The 19,744-nt window shown below is 43.2% G+C and overlaps 1 protein-coding gene across 2 annotated transcripts in view; it reads right to left on the minus strand.

Moving 5' to 3' along the window:
• Positions 1 to 2,130: 2,130 nt before the first annotated feature.
• Positions 2,131 to 19,744, minus strand: part of FOXK2 (forkhead box K2) — a 67,979-nt gene continuing 50,365 nt past the window's right edge. For both annotated transcript variants that reach the window (XM_084838416.1, XM_084838414.1), the window contains exon 9: positions 2,131 to 5,271. In XM_084838416.1, coding sequence (XP_084694542.1) covers positions 5,075 to 5,271 — 197 coding nt within the window. In that variant the 3' untranslated portion in view covers positions 2,131 to 5,074. The remainder of the gene's footprint in view (positions 5,272 to 19,744) is intronic.

Below are 19,744 nucleotides of genomic sequence, written 5' to 3' on the forward strand. Positions count from 1 at the left end.
GGTAAAAATAGTAAGTTCCAGACAGGTGCAATAGAAAGGGCTACAATCTACACCCTAGCATTTACAAAGGAACACTACCACCACCACTGAAAGAAGTTGAGAAAATTAAGGTACCATTCTGCAAATAGGTACTATGGTTAATAGGTTGGAGCCACAGAAGTATGAACGTAACTCGTCTCATACAGTGAGGCTTTCCTGACAATTCCCAGGGACAGGGGAATCATGAGATTCAGGGAGGCTGCCTTTTATCAACAGGAATGCCTTTCTGCTGGCACAAGACACATTTGGATACAATGTACTATTTTGAGGTCCCATTCCCCTGAGTGAAGGGGCCTTACTGGGCCATACATTAACTTTTGTAAAACCTTCTTATTGGCTTCTTTGTTAGTTCACACCTTCAGCTTCTGTCACCCACTTCTTTTGACACTTACGTTATCTTACTTCCAGCTCCTATCGGTGCCTTAGGTTCTATGATTGCCCGTTCTACCTATTCCATCTTTTTAACAAGAAACAGTATGCTAAGGTTCTCCCTGCTCCAAGTTTGCCAGAATGCCACAAATACATCTGTTTCCACAGATAACGACCCGGTGAATAAGCAGAGGTAGACTTCTACTTTATCAGTAACTCACTCTACACATATGTACTTGGGAAGTGTGTACAGCAATACTACTGAATCAAAAATTAAATTATCACAAAAGTTTTGTAAGCAGCATTCCAGTGCCCTTTTTTTCTAAAAGACAACAGTAAATTGTTTTTCCTTAGGGCCTAAGAGAGGAGGGAAGAATCCCTTTGGCACAACATAGGGTGAAATCCAATGTATCTAGTTCCTTGACCACAAAAAAACTAATTAGAACAATACCAGTTCACTGAAGGGTGAAGTAAGTTCTGACATAAGTAACTGTAAGTGGGAAACAATTTTAGGAACTATAGTAATGTGAGTGTGCGCTACAATCCAACCAGAAGTATCCTAAACACACATGCTACAGGGGAACCTCAAAAGCACAGCCCTCACAAAGAGCAGCATTGCATTATGACAAAGTTGTTGCTTGCTTTTCATGTGTATCTCATAAGAGTTGGTCTCACTATTCAGAAGTTACTCTGCCCAGAGCTGTCTATGTAGCACAGCTGAATAGAGGCTGCAATAGCTGCTTCTGTTATAGGTACTGTTTCCTCCTAGCAGCAACTTGCTCATATGAATCAAATTGCTGTTGGGACACCGTGACTGCACAAGATGGGCCCACTTCATCATTCACAAGAGTGGATTTCAGTCAAATTATTACTGCTTTCAAGTAGCAGTCACAAGCTACAATATATTTCAAGAAAATTGTAGTATTTGTGTAAAAACTTCTAGCTTTTTCAACTTTGTAAAGGCTTTTAAGACTTTGGGCGTACTGAGTATTTCTTAGTGCACCAGTAATACATATGTAAGCAACCCTGCAGAATATCAAAATCTGAGTATTTCAGTATAAAATTACATTAGTTGATTGAAAACTATCAGTGTTTCCTCAGAAATTTGAACAGTGTTTCCCACACAATTAGTGGGAAGTTTAAATACCGTCATGAGCCCATACTTGGAAGCTGCATTTTCTCAGATCTTGTTTTGCACTTAACTTGCCATTCAACTTGTACAAAACAGTTGTAACATTAAACCAATTTAGGATTTATCACAATGTCAAGGTTTACTTACTATAACCATAAGCATCTTGTGTGCAAGTGTTGAAGTCTTGATGAAAGAGCACAGAGCAATAGGGCAAACAAGGCCAGAGATCACCAAACTGTATGGCTGTAAAGGTTCTTGTTACTGGCAAGCAGGTGGAGAATACTGAAAAATGAAGCTAAGACAAGTGGCTCAAACAGAAGTCCACCCATCGCAGAAGAGTACCTTGAAGATCATCAGCACTGCATTCTTATCCACTGCTTGACACCTGCTATGGATGCACAGTAACACATTAACAGTGTATTGACACACTGGATAGTCAAGGAATACCCAATACTCTCGCTAATCAAAATTTGTGCCGATTGATCATGCCTAGAAACTGAGTTCTTGCAGGTTTGTCTCCTAATACCATAATTTGTATAAAAAGATTCCCAAGCTTTATTACAAAAAGAAACTGAAGCTAGGATAGGACTAAACATTTTTAGTCATTGTTTCATTTTTTTTTAGTCCTACAGTGTTGAAATGAGCAGGCTGTAATCAGAGCCTTTCATCTGTAAACAGTACAGAAATGGCAGGTTTAATACCCAAGTAAGTGCACCCCTTTTCATATTGACAACTGCCATTCATTTCTACTGGAGGAAAAGCAGAACATCACACTTGGGGACACAATGAGCCAAAAACTTGTCCATCGCTCCTGACACTGGCCAGCCTCTACTGACAGAAACCATCTGAGAGTGTACTATGTTGCTGTATGTTGAGTAGGGATGGGAAGAATTTTGTGCTGCAATTTTAAATGAACCCCAAATCTAATTAGCACTTCTCAGACCAGTATGCAAATTGGAATAGATGTCTTTCAGAATGCACACTTCTGTGAATGTTGTGATACAGTTCTCTGCTCAAATTCTGCATACAAAGATGTGCATGTTAGGGGAAGTTGTGTGCCAAAATGCATATATTAAGGAAAACTCTTCAAAATGCATGTGTTAGGGGAAGTTGCATATGAAAATGCAGATGTTTATGCTTTTTTTAAAAAATCCCAAACTGATACAGAAATTGGACAGAATTGGAACCAATTACCTCGGGAGGTGGTGGGCTCTCCCACACTGGTGGCATTCAAGACGAGGCTGGACAGCCATCTGTCAGGGACGCTCTACATTGAGTGGGGGGTTGGACTCGATGGCCGTGTAGGCCTCTTCCAACCCTACTATTCTATGATTCTATGACTTATGATCCATGTGAAACTGACACAGGCTGGAAATAGACTGATTTGTCCATTCCTGTGGCCCTGTTTATAGAAAGTAAATGGAACAATTTCTGGAGTATCTTGCTCATGTTTTAACCTCCTCCCATGGAAATACAGGCAGATAGACAACAAGTAGGTTTAACAGCGTCTTGGTGTAGGGTTACATCCTCCTTATCCAAGAGTTGATGTCCTCTGAATCTAGCTTTCAAGCTACACTAATTATAGCAGGTATAATTAGCATAGGTATAATTAGTGAACTTTAGATGTGAATAATTCTGACTGACTTAATAGAATTCACCAGATTATTTATTCAAAAATTTGTAGCAGTTTGCCTAATACTCATGAAATAATTTTATAATCAAATGTTTTGCCAATAATAGTTACTTCTAAATTAGGTGACTACAGCACAAGAAATAGAATGCTGCAGATACAGAAATTGTTTTGTTTTACCCAGCTTATTGTGGCTCTTATAAATTCAGCTAGAGTACATCAACTTTTCATAATCTTTTTAATATGTATTATCTGCATTGACACTGTGACAGCTCTACTGTGTGAGTTAACATGATACTTGGTACAGATTTCTTGTATTTGGTCTTCAGATAAAACAGTTTCCAAAAACTGACTAAATATAAGCCATTCCAAGCCATTTCAGTCCATCATGAAAATACAGATTCTTCTTGAAATGAAAAACAAACTAACATATAAATAATGGTTTATCCAAAAAGAGGCCAAATCAAAGGTTGAACCCCAGTCTTCACCTTTAACTCACCGTAATATGTGAAGGGACAAGACAGCATGTGAATTAAAGACAAAAGAATAGCCTTAGCTTTTAGTTCATTTCAGTTCTGAAATTGAAGGTAGATCTATCATCAGCGTCTGAGAAGTAACCTTTAAAATGTTCAACTGCTGAACACACATTTTTATTTAAAAAAAAAAACACATTTATTATAGTATGGTAGCTACTGTTAGAAAACCACAATAGCTACTCTTAATGAAGACCCCAGAAGGTCTGTGTAGGACATCAAAAGTTAAGGACAAACTTGTCAGATTAATTTCTACTGGTGGGTGTTTATGCTTAAAAATATTGAATATACCTCTGACAAGATTTTTTTTTCTTTTTAAAAGGACTTGTGATAAAGATTTTTTTCTAAATGAAGAATAGTCTGTCATTTTAAACATACACAATATTAAGCGAGACTCTTGTTTTACTTTAGACTGGAAAAATATGCCAGGGACAGTCAAAGTCAACACAAAGTAACAAACAGCAAAAGGTAGCAAGAAAGAGAAACAGGTAAGTGCAGCTCTGGTCAAATTCATAGCAGTTCTTTACGTCAGTTAACGGCTCATTTACACTGTATTTCTAATCAGTTACATGCAAGCCCAAAGAAGCATTTGATCACTACACAAGGTAATAAAATTTGATTAAATTTATCAGGCAACTGCTAAAATATGAAAATTTGCAGATGTAACAAATTAGCTTTATCTGAACTTTTAACAGGACAAAATTAAATCATTCCATTGGTTAAAAAACCCTACATTCAGTTTTACCAAACAAAATTTCACATGAGAAGTATTGTGTGATTCCAAAGTTTCTGGAGTAGAAATGGAGTGATGTGAAATGTCAAAGACCCCATTATTTTGAGAGAAAAAAAAGAAAGTACACATCAAAAATTTCTAATTCCACATGTGAACAACAAAATACTGCATATCTACCAACAACTGCATTGGGTAGGTCGTTATGAAAGGCTAGCTGCCAAGATGTAGGAAATGGCTCCTGGCCTCTGTTTCCTTTGAGGAATATACAATCATTTGAAATCCGATCACATGAAGCGCTTATCATGCTGTGATATACTCAGATACTCAATCCTTAAAATAATCCAACAGAGGTTTTTAAAGTTGCAGTCTTCCCCAACTTTGTATCTCTCATCATATGAAGAGTCACTTCAGAACAGCAAGGAGGAGTAGGGGACAGGGGTCACAGCCTCTGGAACAGATGTTTTACACTTTTTTTTAAATTAAGGAGTTCTAAGGCCACCTGTGTTTCTCAGTGCTGAAAGTTGAAGTCACAGGGCCCCTTTCCCCACCATGAGAACATGTTCAATATTCTGGGTGTTTAAATGTCTCCTTTTGGCACCATGGAGCATTATTTTAAAAAGGAATATTCCTCCAAGTTCCTAGTTCTGGCTGCCTTGTTCACTCACTGCGACAGGTGGGGTTTCAACATTCACAGCTATGACTATGCTCTCCCCATCCTCTGTTTTGATACGTTTCAATTCTTGCTGTTCAGACTGGTCTCCGTTCTGACGTTTCGTTGGAAGAGACGCTGATGCAGATGCATGGGTTGCTAACATGTGTAAGGGACTTGCAGCAGCTGTAAAAAGAATTGGAGGGGGAAACCCCATTAAACACAGGCAAAGTAAGAGCAAGTTTGACTTCATGACTAGCATTAAGACTACATGAAAGCCTGCAGTGTCATGTCTTTGAGAACTACCTTAGGCTGTTCTAGCTTTGATGACAATACCTGTAGGAGCTGACAAGTAGTGGCTAAAGATGAAGAAAGCATTAAATCGTGCCATAGATAAGAGGAACCAGAAGCACCAGTGGTACATTTGCAGAGATAAACAGAGTTGCTTATCTGCAACTATTCTTCCAAGGTAGTATGCTCTGCAGCCACACATGGCAATCGATCTGCACCGGTGGAACTTTTTAGAAAGCTCTGGAATATTGTGTTGGCCTCCCTTTGCCCATGCACAGTACTTTCCCATGCACTGGGCCAGTGCCTTCCCAATGGCCACTTCAGACATTCTCCAAACTGCAGGAATGGAAAGAAGAATGCGAGACGGCACAGAATCCCAAAGAACAGTTACAAGTGAGCAGCTCGGCTTTCTTAGTCATGGGTCTTGTGCAGCCCCATATATGGGAGATTGGTGAGCTCACTTACTGAGACGGTGGGAGTAGGAGATCATCATATAAAAAGTAAATCTCCTGGAACTCACATCTGCAGATCAAGGGCACAATGCTTCATAAAGGGGCAAGGAGAAGCCAGGTTCAGAGACACAGGAAGTTTTGGGAGAAGAATTCAACCCTCCACCTGAGAGATGAGAACTGGTATTATGGGAAGTGGATGATCCAGTCCTCTGATGAAATGGAGGAGCTTTGGAAACCATGGCCAATATGGGGCAATGCGAACACAGGATGTCCCTTCATCTACTACCTCTCTCAGGACCCACAGATTCAATGAAAAGGGAGAGAATGCCTATGCCATCCTCAATTCCCACGAAATGGTGAAAGCATCTGCTATTCAAGAAGGGTGGCTGAGCCACTAACAAAATCACGGACATGTGGAATGGTCTGCAGTGACAAACAGGCCAGTCTCTGGCAGCTCCCAAAGATGAAAGTGGTCAGTAATTACCTCAATGTGGAAGGAGATATGAAGATGATGGTTCAGAGAATCCACCAGAGAGTTCTTGACTACAGAGACATGAGTGGTTACAAAACAAACACCATGGTGCAGTGCCCAGTGTTCACTGCTGGGCTGGGGGAGGGAAAGGAATTTCCCCCACACACACACTTTTCAAGAAAAACATGTAACGTTGGATCTATTGCAACTTAAATACTTAAAGCTTCCAGAAGGCTCAGGGACCATAAGGGCAAGATCCACTATAAGGGCAATTTATTTTATTTATTTATTGCATTTATACCCCGCCTTTCTCCCTCTCGCAAGGAACTCAAGGCGGCTTACATTATCCTCCTCCTCACCGTTGTATCCTCACAACAACAACCCTGTGAGGTAGGTTGGGCTGAGAGTCTGTGACTGGCCCAAAGTCACCCAGTGAGCTTCCATGGCCAAGTGGGGACTAGAACCCGGATCTCCCGGCTCCCAGTCCGTCACTCTCACCACTACACTACACTGGCTCTCCACTCTCACCACTGGGCAAGACCACTTACTCCTACATGAACCTGCCCATAATTTGTGATTGTCCTAGAGAGATTCGGTTGGCGGGTACTCAAGACAGGACCTTTTCTGTAATAGCACCCTGATTATGAAACTCCCTTCCTAGGGAGTTCAGACTTAATTATGCTTTAGATGGGCAATGAAGACTATATTGTTCCATCAAGCTTTTAATGGTTTTAAATGTTATTTTCTGATGTTAGTTTGATGAATGCTCCAGCTTCTGTATTTATTTTGTTATATTACCTTCATTAGTTTTATTCTGTTTCACTGCTGGTTTTATCTGAATTTTGTACATCACCTCAAGCGTCTAGTGGGCAGAAGTGTGATTCATAAATGTCAGATTACAAAAATTAACTGTAGAGTGCACAGTCATAATATGTCATTTGAAATCTGAAATATTGTAGATGCCATTAGGTCTGGAGGTTTTTTGGTAAGAGTACAGCAGTTTTGTTCATATTTTGGAAGATTCAAAGTGTGATGGCAACCCAAGCCTGGAAATGGTCACCAGGAAGCAGCAGTAGCAGCATTTGTATTATAGGCAAGTCAGGAACATACCTGCTAGAAGCTATTCATCCAAGTAAGGAAAGACCTGAAGCCTCTGGAGATGGAAATATACAACAGTGACAAAAAAGGGTGGGGCTGTGCACAAGCTGAAAGGCATGTCAGCACACATCGTGTGATCGTGCCTTTCTGAAAATAGGGGTCTTGGGAGTCCATGGAGATGAACCACGTATTCTTAGGGAGACCCTTTCCTAGCAAAAGCGTCTAGAACTTATATACAAGATCATATTGGTCCAAAATTATCCAGCACCCACATTCATGCTTGGGCAATGCGAAGTCCATGCGAAGTAACACTGGTTACAGTACTGATGACACAATGGTTCAACAGCCTCCTTTCTAAAGAGTTTCTTGACTTCAGATGTAAGGAAGAGGCAATCTGGAGAGTTGCAGTGGCTTAGCAGAGGGTGGAAGTTGGGTACAGTGTGAAACTCTGTAATATAGCCACGTTGAATGACTGACAGAACCCACTGGTCTGTTGTCATGACACCAGCATGGGAGAAAGGGTCAGAATCAATAACTGAAGTAGGGATCTGGAAACAATAAAACAAGGCCAGAAGTGATAACATAAAGTCAGCAGTTACGTTTTGAAGATTACTGATCAGGACAGGAGGGCTGGGTATCTTTTGAGTTTTAATTTAGGAAAAATCAAATGGCATTCAGAGGGCAGCTGATGGGGTTGAGGCTGTTGTGCAGTCGACACAAAAACACTGGCCATTATAATGGCAAGAGATCAGAACACTGGTAGTCACCATCAAAGTTCCTTCTGGTGGGTGTGTGGAGATATCCCAGGTGGATTAACTCCTCCTACTCACTCCTAATACAGGGATGTGACTTGGCTTGCTGTACTAAATCCTCTATGAGGAACCTCCAACCCCAGTTCTGTACCATGATCAAGCATTACATGAGAAAAAATGTATTTAAAGAACAAAATATATGGACAGAGTGATCTGATACCTAGGCACTAAATCGGTGAGAGCCTCTTGTGAGGCAATGCTGAATGGAAGATACGGCTGGCCATAACTGAATGAACCCGCAACTGACAGCAGCCACTGAATGTTAGAAGGGTGTGATCTTGGAGATCTCCACAGACCACCTAAAAGGAACCTTCAAGGCGAGTACCAATGCTTCATTTAGTCCTTGGTGTGGGAAGTATCCAAAGCAGGATATGTCAAACCTATGTAATATCCTAGGTGAGCTAAGTGGCTGTACTATGAATGAGGAAGGAAGTGCTTTAGCACTCTCCTTCCAAGGCTGCCTCCATGGAGACATGAATGGCACACTTACAGTGGCTAGTGAGTGTGCATTTCAAGGGCCAGGTGGTGGCTCGACGTATTTCTACAACTGGTGCATTTGCTGACAGAGCTGCTGATGTGGCTGCTGCTCTGGTAGTGTGCACTGTGATACTACTAAACAGAACTGAAATAAGCTGCCTAGTAGACGGTGCTATGAAGAGACAAAGAGATTTCCTGACTGTCTGAAAGTGGCAGAACAGTGGATGAAAATTCTGTGAGCTTTACATGTGTCCAAATTGCGACAGATATACTCAGAAGGGTGACAATGTTTTAGAGCAGAAATATGGTAAAGTAAGCCCCTTTTTAGCTGGGAGAAGAGGGGATTAGCTTTCAGAATGAAGGAAGGATCTGCTCTGAGGACTACCTTATCCTTATGAAATACACATAATCAGTCCTTGATGGATAAGGCACGGATCTCCGATACTCTTCTGGCTGAGGTTATGGCTACAAAGAAGGCTACCTTGAATGACAGAGTCTCAATGTCACTGCCTTAAAAAGTTCAAATGGAAATTTTGGTCAGGCTTGCAGGATAGTGCTCAGCTTCCAGGATGAAAAGCTGTGTAATTCCAGTAGATTGACCAATGGCATTTCTTGGAGGAATTTCTTAAGGTGTGGATGTGAGCCAAGTGGGTGGAATCGTGGCTTGAAGAGCACTGAAGAAAGGCTGGATGCTTGCTCTTTCAAGGTGTTGTGATCTGAGGCCTAGGTGAAGACCTGACTGCAGGAAAGCTAGTAGTTCTTTGAGCCTGGTATCCCGAGATTGATCCTTTTGCTTCTGCACCATCTGGTAAATGTCCTCCAGGATGCTTTGTATATGTAAATAGTAGATTCATTTTTTGAGATGTGATGCATTTTCACCAGTTCTGCTGGATATCTGAATTTTTAAAAGTCTACCTTTCAGTTTCCACTCAGGTTCCATGGCACACCCATGTTGGTTCTGGATAGAAGATTGCACCTTGCATCAGTAAGACTCTATGTGGTGGAACCATGGTTTGGATGATGCCAGGTGGTCTATTTTGGAGAACCAAGATCTCCCTGATCAGTACAGGGCAACTAAAATTACCAGTGCTTGCTCCATTCAGATTTTGTGGAGCAGGCTCAGAAGCAGTGGGGTGCAGAGGGAAAGCAGACCTTCGGGCCAAGTTAATGTCAGCACATCCATACCTTCATCTTCTATTTAGAACCTGGGGAAAAATCTACAAAGAGGTCTACAATGGGTTGGAGGGGGGAGAACTGTCTCTGAATCACTATGAACGTACAGTGATTGATATGCCATTCCCTCAAATCTAGATCTCATTCGCCTGCCAGTGAGTTGCAAATTCCCTTGATACATTATGCTGTGCTGGATATGAGGTTAGCCTCTGCCCATGTCAAGAGAACATCCACTTCCAGTGAGGGGAACAGAATCTGGTTCCCCCTTACTTGTTGATTCAGAGTTTGGCTGTGGTAGTGTACTCCTGATGAGGATGTGGGACTGTCAAATGAGGTGCAAGGAGGACAGGAGGGATAGTCTGATAGCAGGAAATTCTAACAAGTTTATGCTGTAAATGCCTATGCCTATGAAGAGAGACTGAAACTATGAAGAGAGACTGAAAGAACTGGGCATGTTTAGCCTTGAGAAGAGAAGACTAAGGGGAGATATGATAGCACTCTTCAAGTACTTGAAAGGCTGTCACAGAGAAAAAGGCCAGGATCTCTTCTTGATCATCCCAGAGTGCAGGACACGGAATAATGGGCTCAAGTGACAGGAAGCCAGATTCCGGCTGAACATCAAGAAAAACTTCCTGACTGTTAGAGCAATACGACAATGGAACCAATTACCTAGGGAGGTGGTGGGCTCTCCCACACTGGAGGCCTTCAAGACGAGGCTGGACAGCCATCTGTCAGGGATGCTCTGACTTGGATTCCTGCATTGAGCAGGGGGTTGGACTCGATGGCCTTGTAGGCCCCTTCCAACCCTACTATTCTATGATTCTATGATTCTAAATGGCTTTCTGGCTTGTTCAGGTGGCTTAAACTACTTGGCCCATACAGCAGGTTTCCCACCATGATAGGGTGGCATCTGTAGTCGTTAGGATTCAGGGGAACTACCTTGGTGAGACTACCAGGAATCATCCTCCATCTGAGAGACTTCTTTCCACTGAATGTTAGAGGACGCTTAGAGTTTGTTGACTATATTGCTCTGGAATGATAACTGGAGCCACTGACAGGAGCTGAGCAGAATCATGACCATGGTAAGATACATGAAATTAAGAGGCCCAGGATATGAGCAAGGGTTACCAGGTCTGCTATTCTAGGAATGTCATGTCTATCATGATCTTCTATGTTCTTTCTTGGAATAGGGATATGAGGCCTGAACTGGTACCTATCGTGGCCCCTGGATACTGCATCTGTACAGAAGAGTGCAGTTCAGCATTATAGATTCATTAGAAAAACATGACTCAGTGAGGATGAGGTTGCAATCCTGTTTGGTTCTATGTAAAGAGGGTGACTGTATCAGAAGGTCATCTAGGTAGGGATACATGTGAATGCGCTGGAGGCGGATGTGTGCTACCACAGAAATCATTAGTTTTGTTGGTATGAGAACCTGAAGAATTAGCAGTGGCTGGGGGATATGGGAACCGGCAGATATGCTCCCATGAGGCCCATGTAGAAAATCCCCCAATTGGAGAGCTTCTTTGATCATGGACTAAGTTTCCATGCAGCACTTGCACTATGCTATGAGATCGTACCAATATGTTAGGCCTGGTTGGATCTTCAATTGACTCTCCTCTTGGGGATGACGAAGAAAACAGAATACACATCTATGAATTTCTCTGTGGAAGGGAATGGGTCTATTGCTCCAATGTCAAGGAGGTAAGAGATAGCCTGCTCAACAATTCTTTGCTTCTGTGGAGACTAGGAGGTCAGGAATGGCACAATTTGTTTCCAGGGATCTATTGAAATGCTATGCTGTAGTTCTCTTTGATGTCTTTAACAACACACTGGTCTGTTTCCAAAGCCTCCCAAGTATGGAGGAAGTGCTGTGGCCTTCATCCAACTGGGAGGTCGATCGCATGTGGCTGAAAATTGGACTGGGTGCAGTATGGCATTTGCTTTAAAAGCGGAAGCTTAAAACTACTTTAGCAACGATCTAAGGAGCCTAACCTGGTCCAGGGTCTTGAATGAGGACTTCTAGACATATGAAAGAAGCTGAATGGAAGAGTTTGAAGCTGCTCTGAGAGTGAGAGCTGGTGCCTTGTGAGCCCTTTTCAGTGCTAAATCTGAGCATCTTTCACCTGAGTCCTTAAGGGCATGCCTCCATGCATACTGAGAATGGCCCCTGAGAGAAGTGCAATAACTAGAGCATCCACCAGGGGGACTTTGAGGTTGTCCATTGCTGACTGTGGTAGTGAGTAATGTTTCTGTGATATATTGCTAGTTTTATTATTTATTGGTGCAGCCCATTCTGATTTTACTACCTCACTGACTGATTCAGGGGAAGGCATGAATCTGTGTGATGAAAACTGGAGTCCTGGCCAGTAGCTGTAAACCTAACCAAAACATAGCCTTGGAAAGGAGAAGTAAAGTCACTGTTATGAAACAGTCCAGAGGTCTGTGATTCTTCTAGGATAGTCCCATCAGGCCGTTCATCCTCCTCATCTGAGTGAGAAGGAGTATAGGTCATTTTTACAGAAAGGCATTATATATCTAATCAATTCAGTCTCCAAAATGTTATCCTTATCTGGCACTTCTACCCTCCCTTAACACTTTGATTCACTTAATCTGAGGTCATGTTTATTTTTTTTTTAACAAACTCATTTTCCAAATGGAGAGAAATCCAGAGATTGCAATATTATAGGTGGAAGGCGTCCCGATGAAGCAAGGAGGTTCTTGAAAATAATTTATGATGCTGCTGTTTTGTTCATGAGCCCTTTGAGCCACTTGGAGGTTATAAGGGCTGCATCCAGTACTCTATGCCACCATCTGGTAGCCTGTAAGAGATTTTTAAAAATTTCTGTAAGATTAACCAGTGAACCTGCCAGAAGGTTTCAGCAGGAATTGAGGAGAGCCTAGATGTATAAAGATTCTCAGCACAGTGTGGGTTGTATGGTTGGGGAGACGTGAGAAGCTAGAGCACCTGAAGCTGAGGATGTGCGAAAAGAGGCACAATTTAGGAAATGGAACGCTGGTTACTTACCAAGAAGGTTCCTTCTGGGTTGGTGTGCGGAAGTCATCCCACAATGGGTTAACTCCATCTACTGCCCAGGAAAAGCAGGGACCATGTGATCAGAGATTTGTTTAGTCTATCAGTCCCAGGCTTGTCCCTGCCAGTTCCATTTTTAGCTATAGCTCAGAAAAATAGAAAAACACAACCACTGGAAAGAGGAGAGTATACAGAAGATAGTGAGCCTATAGATATAACTCTAGGAGAGGACCTAGCCAGGCAGATGCACAGGCCGGTGACCCCAGGTAATTACAGCATATCCTCTGAAGTACAGTCAGGGCCAGAAATATTGGAACAAGGATAACCGTTTTGGCAGTTGGCCTCTGTACACATTGAAGTTGAAAGGAAACACACCCAGATGAAATGATGTTGGTTCGTTCCATTACTTATGAGCCACCAACGATGGGTGTGCGTGTATGCCACTGGCTGTCCTTCCTGAATGGTTAGTGCCCCACTTTTGTCACACCCCTTGAATTACAGCTGAAAGTCCTGACTTTGCTCCCATCTGGGTGTGTTTCCTTTCAACTTCAATGTGGTGGTGTGCAGAGGCCAACTGCCAAAACAGTTATCCTTGTTCCAATATTTCTGGCCCTGACTGTATGTAGGGTGTGGCTGGGATGACTTCTGCACACCAACCCAGAAGGAACATTCTTGGTAAGTAACCATATTCCGTTCTCCAGATTGGTGTGAGAAAGGCATCCCACAATTAGATATTGCTAAAGCTTAGTGTCAATGTAGGGTTGGGTATGTAAGGATACTACCTGTTTGAGAACCCTCCTAACAAAGGAAACCTCCACTGAGGTGAAGGTGTGTATTTTATAATGCCTCATGAAGGAATTTGGATTTTTCCACGCTGCAGCCCTGCAAATTTCGGCTATTGAGGTGTGTGTGGTGAGGGCTGCCAATGTAGCTGCTGACCTAGTGGAAAGTGCAATGATATTAACAGGTTTTGGGAGGTGTGAGGCCTCACAGGTTAAAAAAAAAATACAGGCTTTAAGCCATCTGGCTCAGGTAGATCTGGATATCTTTTCTCCCACAGCTTTGGGATAGAAAGAGATGATGAGTGTGACTTTCTGAAAGAAGTGGTTTTTTAAAGATATATTTTCACCTCCCTATGTATGTCTAACCTGTGCCAGTCCCTCTCCTGGAGCCAAGAATGGTTAGGGCAGAAAGAAGATAGGATTAACTCCTGTGCTCTGTGAAAGATGGAATTCACTTCAGGGATAAAGGTAGGCCTACGGAGTGAAACCCCCCCCCCCCTTTTACGTCTGCACCACCTGGTTAAGGCTTTCCAGGAAGTTTCGTATATACGCATAGCGGAGCTTTTCCCCTGATGTCAGCAAGGTAGTGATAATGGGATCGAGGTATCCTAAAGTGGAGTAGGCTGACAGTTCAATCGCCATGGGGCTAACTGAAGCCAATCTGGGTCTGGGTGGAGAACCAGGTCTTGAGTGAGATCTCGTATTGGAGGGAGGAAACAGCGTCCTTCAAGAGATAGGTTCAGGATTTCGGAGAACCAGGGGCACTTGGACTAGAAGGGGGCCATTAAGATGACAGTTGCCTGCTCTGACCTGACCTTTTGCAGGATCTTTGCTATAAGTGGAGTCAGGGGGATGCGTAGAGTCTCCCCTCTGGCAATTTGGTGTTGAAAGCGTCCATGACTTTTGCCCCATAGGAGTGGAAACTGGAGAAGAAACTCTCAGGAGTTTGTGATTGCAATGAGATGCCAGGAAGTCCACCATGAGAGATCCGAACCTTGTCTGAATGTCATGAAAGACTAAGTGGTGAAGGCTCCATTTCCCCAGATCTGTTTGCAGCTGAGGTAGTCTACCATGTGGTTCAGCTTGGCCTGGATGTGTTAGACTGAGATGGATGCCAGGTTTCAATCGGCCCAGAGAAGCACGATCTGGGCCTCCTGGTGGAGAGAGCGTGACCTTGTTGCTCCTTGCCTGCTTATGTGTATTTATGATTTTGGCTGGTTCCTGAAGAGGCATGACTCTTTAAGGGCTTTTTGGTAGCTGCCACCAGAGGCTTTCAATTGAGGCGAGAAGGGAATGTTGCGGTATTCCTTGTGGGTGAAGTGTAGCTGGAAGGGGAGGAGTAATCACTGGACAGGGCTGAAGTGTAGTCTGGCCCACAGGACTATCCCCAGGCAGGAGATCATCAGGCCTAGTTAAGTGGGTGAGGTCCATCAGATCTGCAGTTTTCTTGGCTCGAAGTTTATTTGTTTGGTGTTGGCGCTTGGCTGCCCTTTCCAGAGAGAGGAACAGGTAGCCCTTGGCTGTGTCTAGTATAGCCCCTAGGTGTGCGAGTGTTTATGTGGGCTGAAGGTGGCTCTTCTTGCAGTTGATTAGGAAGCTCTGCTGTTGTAGGCATGAGGTGGCTAGGTTCAGGTCTGCAAGGGCTTTCTTTCTTGAGGGCAATCTGATGAGAAAGTCATCAAGGTGGGGTAGATGTTTACTCTCTTGAGACAAAGACAATGATGTTTGTAAAGACTGGCGGTGGGGTGATGAAAGACCAAAGGGCACGGCCTTGTATTGGTAATGTATTTTTTGATCCATGAATCTCAGGAAGTATGCTGTATTCCTACTGGAATATGGAGGTAGGCCTCTGTGAGGTCAATGGAGGATAGGAAATCTCCCTTGTGGAGAACTTCTTGGATTATGTGCAGGGTTTCCATGTGGAATTGTCTTACCTGTCGTACTTGTTTAGATGTTTGAGGTTCAAGATTGTTCTTCAGGCATCATCCTTCTTTGGAACGACAAAGAAGACTGAGTACAAACCTAAGAAGTGTTCTTGTGGAGGCCTGTGTTCAATTGCATTGATTTCTAGAAGGTCCTGGACAGCTTGGGCTACAATGCCCTGTTTGGTGGGTGATCGTGATACAGGTGACGGTAGGTAGTGATGAGGAGGGCTGCTCTGGAATTCTATGGAGTAGCCACTGCAGATTATGTCTAGCACCCAGCAGTCTAAGGCCAAGTCTTCCTAGGCTGGGAAGAATCTTTGAAGCCTTCCACCCACAGCAGGCGCTTCAGTGTCAGAATGGCTGGTGTCCTGTCTTGGTAGGTGTGGAAGGTTTAGAGAAGGACAAGGTGGTGATGCCTCTGGGCTGGAAGAAGACTTGGGGAATCTGTAGCTCTTGGAACAAAAGGAAGTCTGGGTAGAGTTGTGAAAGGAGTGAAAGGATGAGTAGGGCCTGCTGAAGAGTTTCTTGTCCTCTCTTTTAGAAGAGGAGGGCATAACCTTCTTTTTGTCTTTTGGTCTCTTCCAAAATCTCTTTCAGAGCTTTTTTGCCAAATAGATGTGTGCTCCTATGTAGGGAACCGTAGTTAGGTTGGTTCTGGAGAACGAGTCCACATTCCATCTTTTCAGCCAAACAGATATGCATGCTACCATAGAGTTAAACTGTAGTGTGTCCTGAGTTGCATCTGCTATGAAAGCAAATGATTTAGACAATTTTACCAAGTCTCTGTAGAGGGTGGTTTGATTCAAGTCCTTATTATTTATGTCTTCAACCCATAGTACAGAGGCCCTAGCAAAATAGAAACAGACTAATGAGGCCAAGAGAGCTAAGGCGAGGCCTCATGGGCCTTTTTTAGAGCTGAGTCCACTCTCCTTTCTCCCTGGTCTTTTAGGGATGCATCCCTCCATAGGAGTAACTGCACCTAAGAGCAGGGCAGTGATGGGGCCATCTATTAGAAGGGCTCTGAGTTCCTCCATGACATTCTGAGGGAGTGCTCTGTGGAAGCAGGCCAGGGTTCAGGGAACACGGACACTCTCGAGATTGGCCGATTTTTTTCTAGTTCCGCAGGGTTTATGGCTTGAGAGGCGATGGTCTTTGACAATAAGGATAGGAAATCCTCTTTATTGAAAAATCTGGTACCGGGAACATCCTCAGTTGTTTCCATGTCTGACCACTCCCCCTCCTCTTTATCTGAGTTTGCATCCCCTGGGGGCATGGAAGAGTCACTGTCCTAGACATGCATATTCGACACAGGTACTGTGCTTCTGTGGGTCGCACCCTAAGCTGTGGAGTACAGATCTGGGGAGCCTTCTCTCAAGCCTGCAGATGAGTGTTGGAAAGTAGTGGGATCGGCTTGGGGATGTGGCTGGTTCTCCTTGAGATTTTTGTTCCTATGTTTGGATCTTGGAGGGGGTGAAGGGGAGGAGAGTATGAAGAGTGTGGATCATGATTATGCTTCCCACAGAACTTTGGAATTTCCTCTCTTGATTCTTCCAAAGGAGCTTTCTTGAGTTGTGCAATGACTTATCCATTTATCTGAGAGACAGTCTTGACCTTAGGGGAAGCTCGATGCCAGTGCCCTTCTGGTTAGATCAGGAGGAAGGATGGGCTTTGGAGGAAGGGTGGGACATGGTCTGTGGACTCAAGTGCCCCAACACTTATGTCTGTAACCATGGAAGATGCGACTGAAACCACTGCAGGCTGTTTCTTCGTGGCAAGATTGAGTGAGCGGCTGAAGCCTGCAGACCAGTGTTTGCCACTTGTTTCCCCTCCATCATGGCTGGCAAAATCAGACTCACTGAGGTTGCAGCTGCATTGTGCAGATTTCTTGTCTCTCACAATGCAGACATGAGTAACGGTGCTTGTTTTCCTTGCAGGTTTTGTGGCTGCTTTCTTCCCAGTTGGAGCGATAGTAATGGAGAGGGTGAAAGTGATGGAAGAAAAGGTAGAGGAAAATACTTTTTTAAAAAAATAGGAATGAAGAATAATATATGAGAAAAAGCTGTAAGGTATGAGAAGTTAAAGCTCTGAGGTAAGCCAAATTGATAGATTGCAACAGCTAGCAAAGGAGCTTTATCCTGGGCAAAAAGCACAGATGAACTGGTAGGGAGGAGCTTAGGACCAATAGAATAAACAAAATCTGATCACGAGGTCTCTGCTTTTCCTGGGCAGTAGAGGGAATTAAACCATTGTGTCATGCCTTCCTCACACCAACCTGGAGAACCTTTAAATCTAGGATGCCAGTGAAAATTCTGCCCAATTCCTCAAGATCTATGCCAAGACACTTGGCCATATGTATTACCTGGTCATTTCATGTGCTGACATCCTCCACTGGGGAGGATGGTTGAGGATATCCCAATTCTTCAGGTTCCAAGGTTCCAAGGGTGCCTTGGACTGACCATCCAAATTAGAAGAGAAATCCAGTGTTTCATCATCTGAAACCATGCATAGCAACAGTGAGAATTTCAGGGTTCCCAAGAATATCCATCCCTCTGGTCAGAGAAGTTTGAGACAAGAGTGATGGATGAGTTTGTGTAGTCATCTGTGAAGCTGCAGGTGCCTGAGTGTCCAATGATGGAGACAAAGGGAACACCACAGCCTGTGAAGAAGGAACTATACACTGGTGAAATGTGTACTGAAGACAAGGAGATTCCACAGAAGTAACAATGGGATAAGAATGCCTGGCAAGGGACATGCTGTATGAGGATCCAATGGGTCCTATCTATGGGTGAATAGGCTTTCCCCCATAAAATAGCTTAGAACAACCATCACTTGATTAACATGCCTTTATGGTGAGATTCTAGCAATATCTGCACATTTCAACAATATAGCTTTCAACTAAGCAAGAATTTTGATTCAGGGGTTTCGTCCCATAATCGCAGCAGTTTTTTTAAAAAGGGCATTGTGTACCTTGGGGCAAGAGGTGATAGCAAGACAAAAATATTTGAGAAGTAGAACAATTCAGTAAAAAAAAAGATACTACAATCAGAGCAGCTGCACAGAGGGCACAAGAATCACACTTACAGAACTCTCTAGATGAGAGGTCCCCATCTGCTGAACTCTGTGAAATCAAAAAGGGGTTGAATAGGCAGGCAATAATTTTGCCTCCTCATCTTATATAAGCAAGGGAAGGAGGGCCAGTGTTCATCATCTTCCATGCTTTTTAGACAGTCCTACCTATGATCTGTGCAAGCACATTCCCATGCGATTATACAGATTCCACAAAAACTGCACTTTAGCATTAATGTTAGAAGCCCTAGGGCATTTCTGCCTCCAGTTACGTATTTCCTAAGAAATCTGTACAAGAAACTGGTCTAATACAGTTATCAGGGCAGAGAATCAGTCCGATGCCTTATCCTAGAGGCCATCATTCCTTTGCTGTTCAAGTACTCCAAGCAACTCTTCAGGTTAATGTGTTACACTAGGGCTGATTCTACACATAGCAGTTTTACTGTTACCATACTGCAGTAATAACTATTGGTGCCCATTGGTGTAGTTACAATTGCAGTATGGTAACAGCAAAGTGCTATGTGTAGATTCAGCCTAGTACTATTTTTTTCAAAGTTTAAGTACCGTCACATTTCAAAAAATGTATTCTTATGGGGCACATGCTGTCAACACATATATTCACCTTACTATAGAAATGTCAACCTCTGTCTTACAATCCTCAATAGTTTGCCAACTCTATTACACAGAATGTAATTGTGGTCAAGCATCTCTGTAAGCACAAATACTCTATTAAAAACTCTATATTGCTAGGTAGATCTCCAAGTAACCATGTTCGGTATTGGGCAGTATCTGACACAGACAAAGTGTTCCTTAGCAAAAAGTAATTTTTCAGGATAATGGTACATACAGTGTGAATAGGATTAACAATTTAGGGAGCAATCCTATGTCCCCTAGACAGCATCTGGGGGGGACATAGGATTGTTCAGTTTCTGGACTCTGAGGCTGGAAACAGGGCTCCGACCGCAGAGCCCCCAAACCAAACACCCCGCCCCCGCATAGCCCAAGCAGTTTTGGCTATGGTTTCCATGCTTGGAAATGGACTGAGGAGATGGGAAAAGGAGGTGTTCCTGGAGGAGG

The sequence above is a fragment of the Heloderma suspectum genome, chromosome 2 (assembly GCF_057233095.1).
Source record: "Heloderma suspectum isolate Gila_16-S chromosome 2, 16-S_ref, whole genome shotgun sequence".
Taxonomy (NCBI): Eukaryota; Metazoa; Chordata; class Lepidosauria; order Squamata; family Helodermatidae; genus Heloderma; species Heloderma suspectum.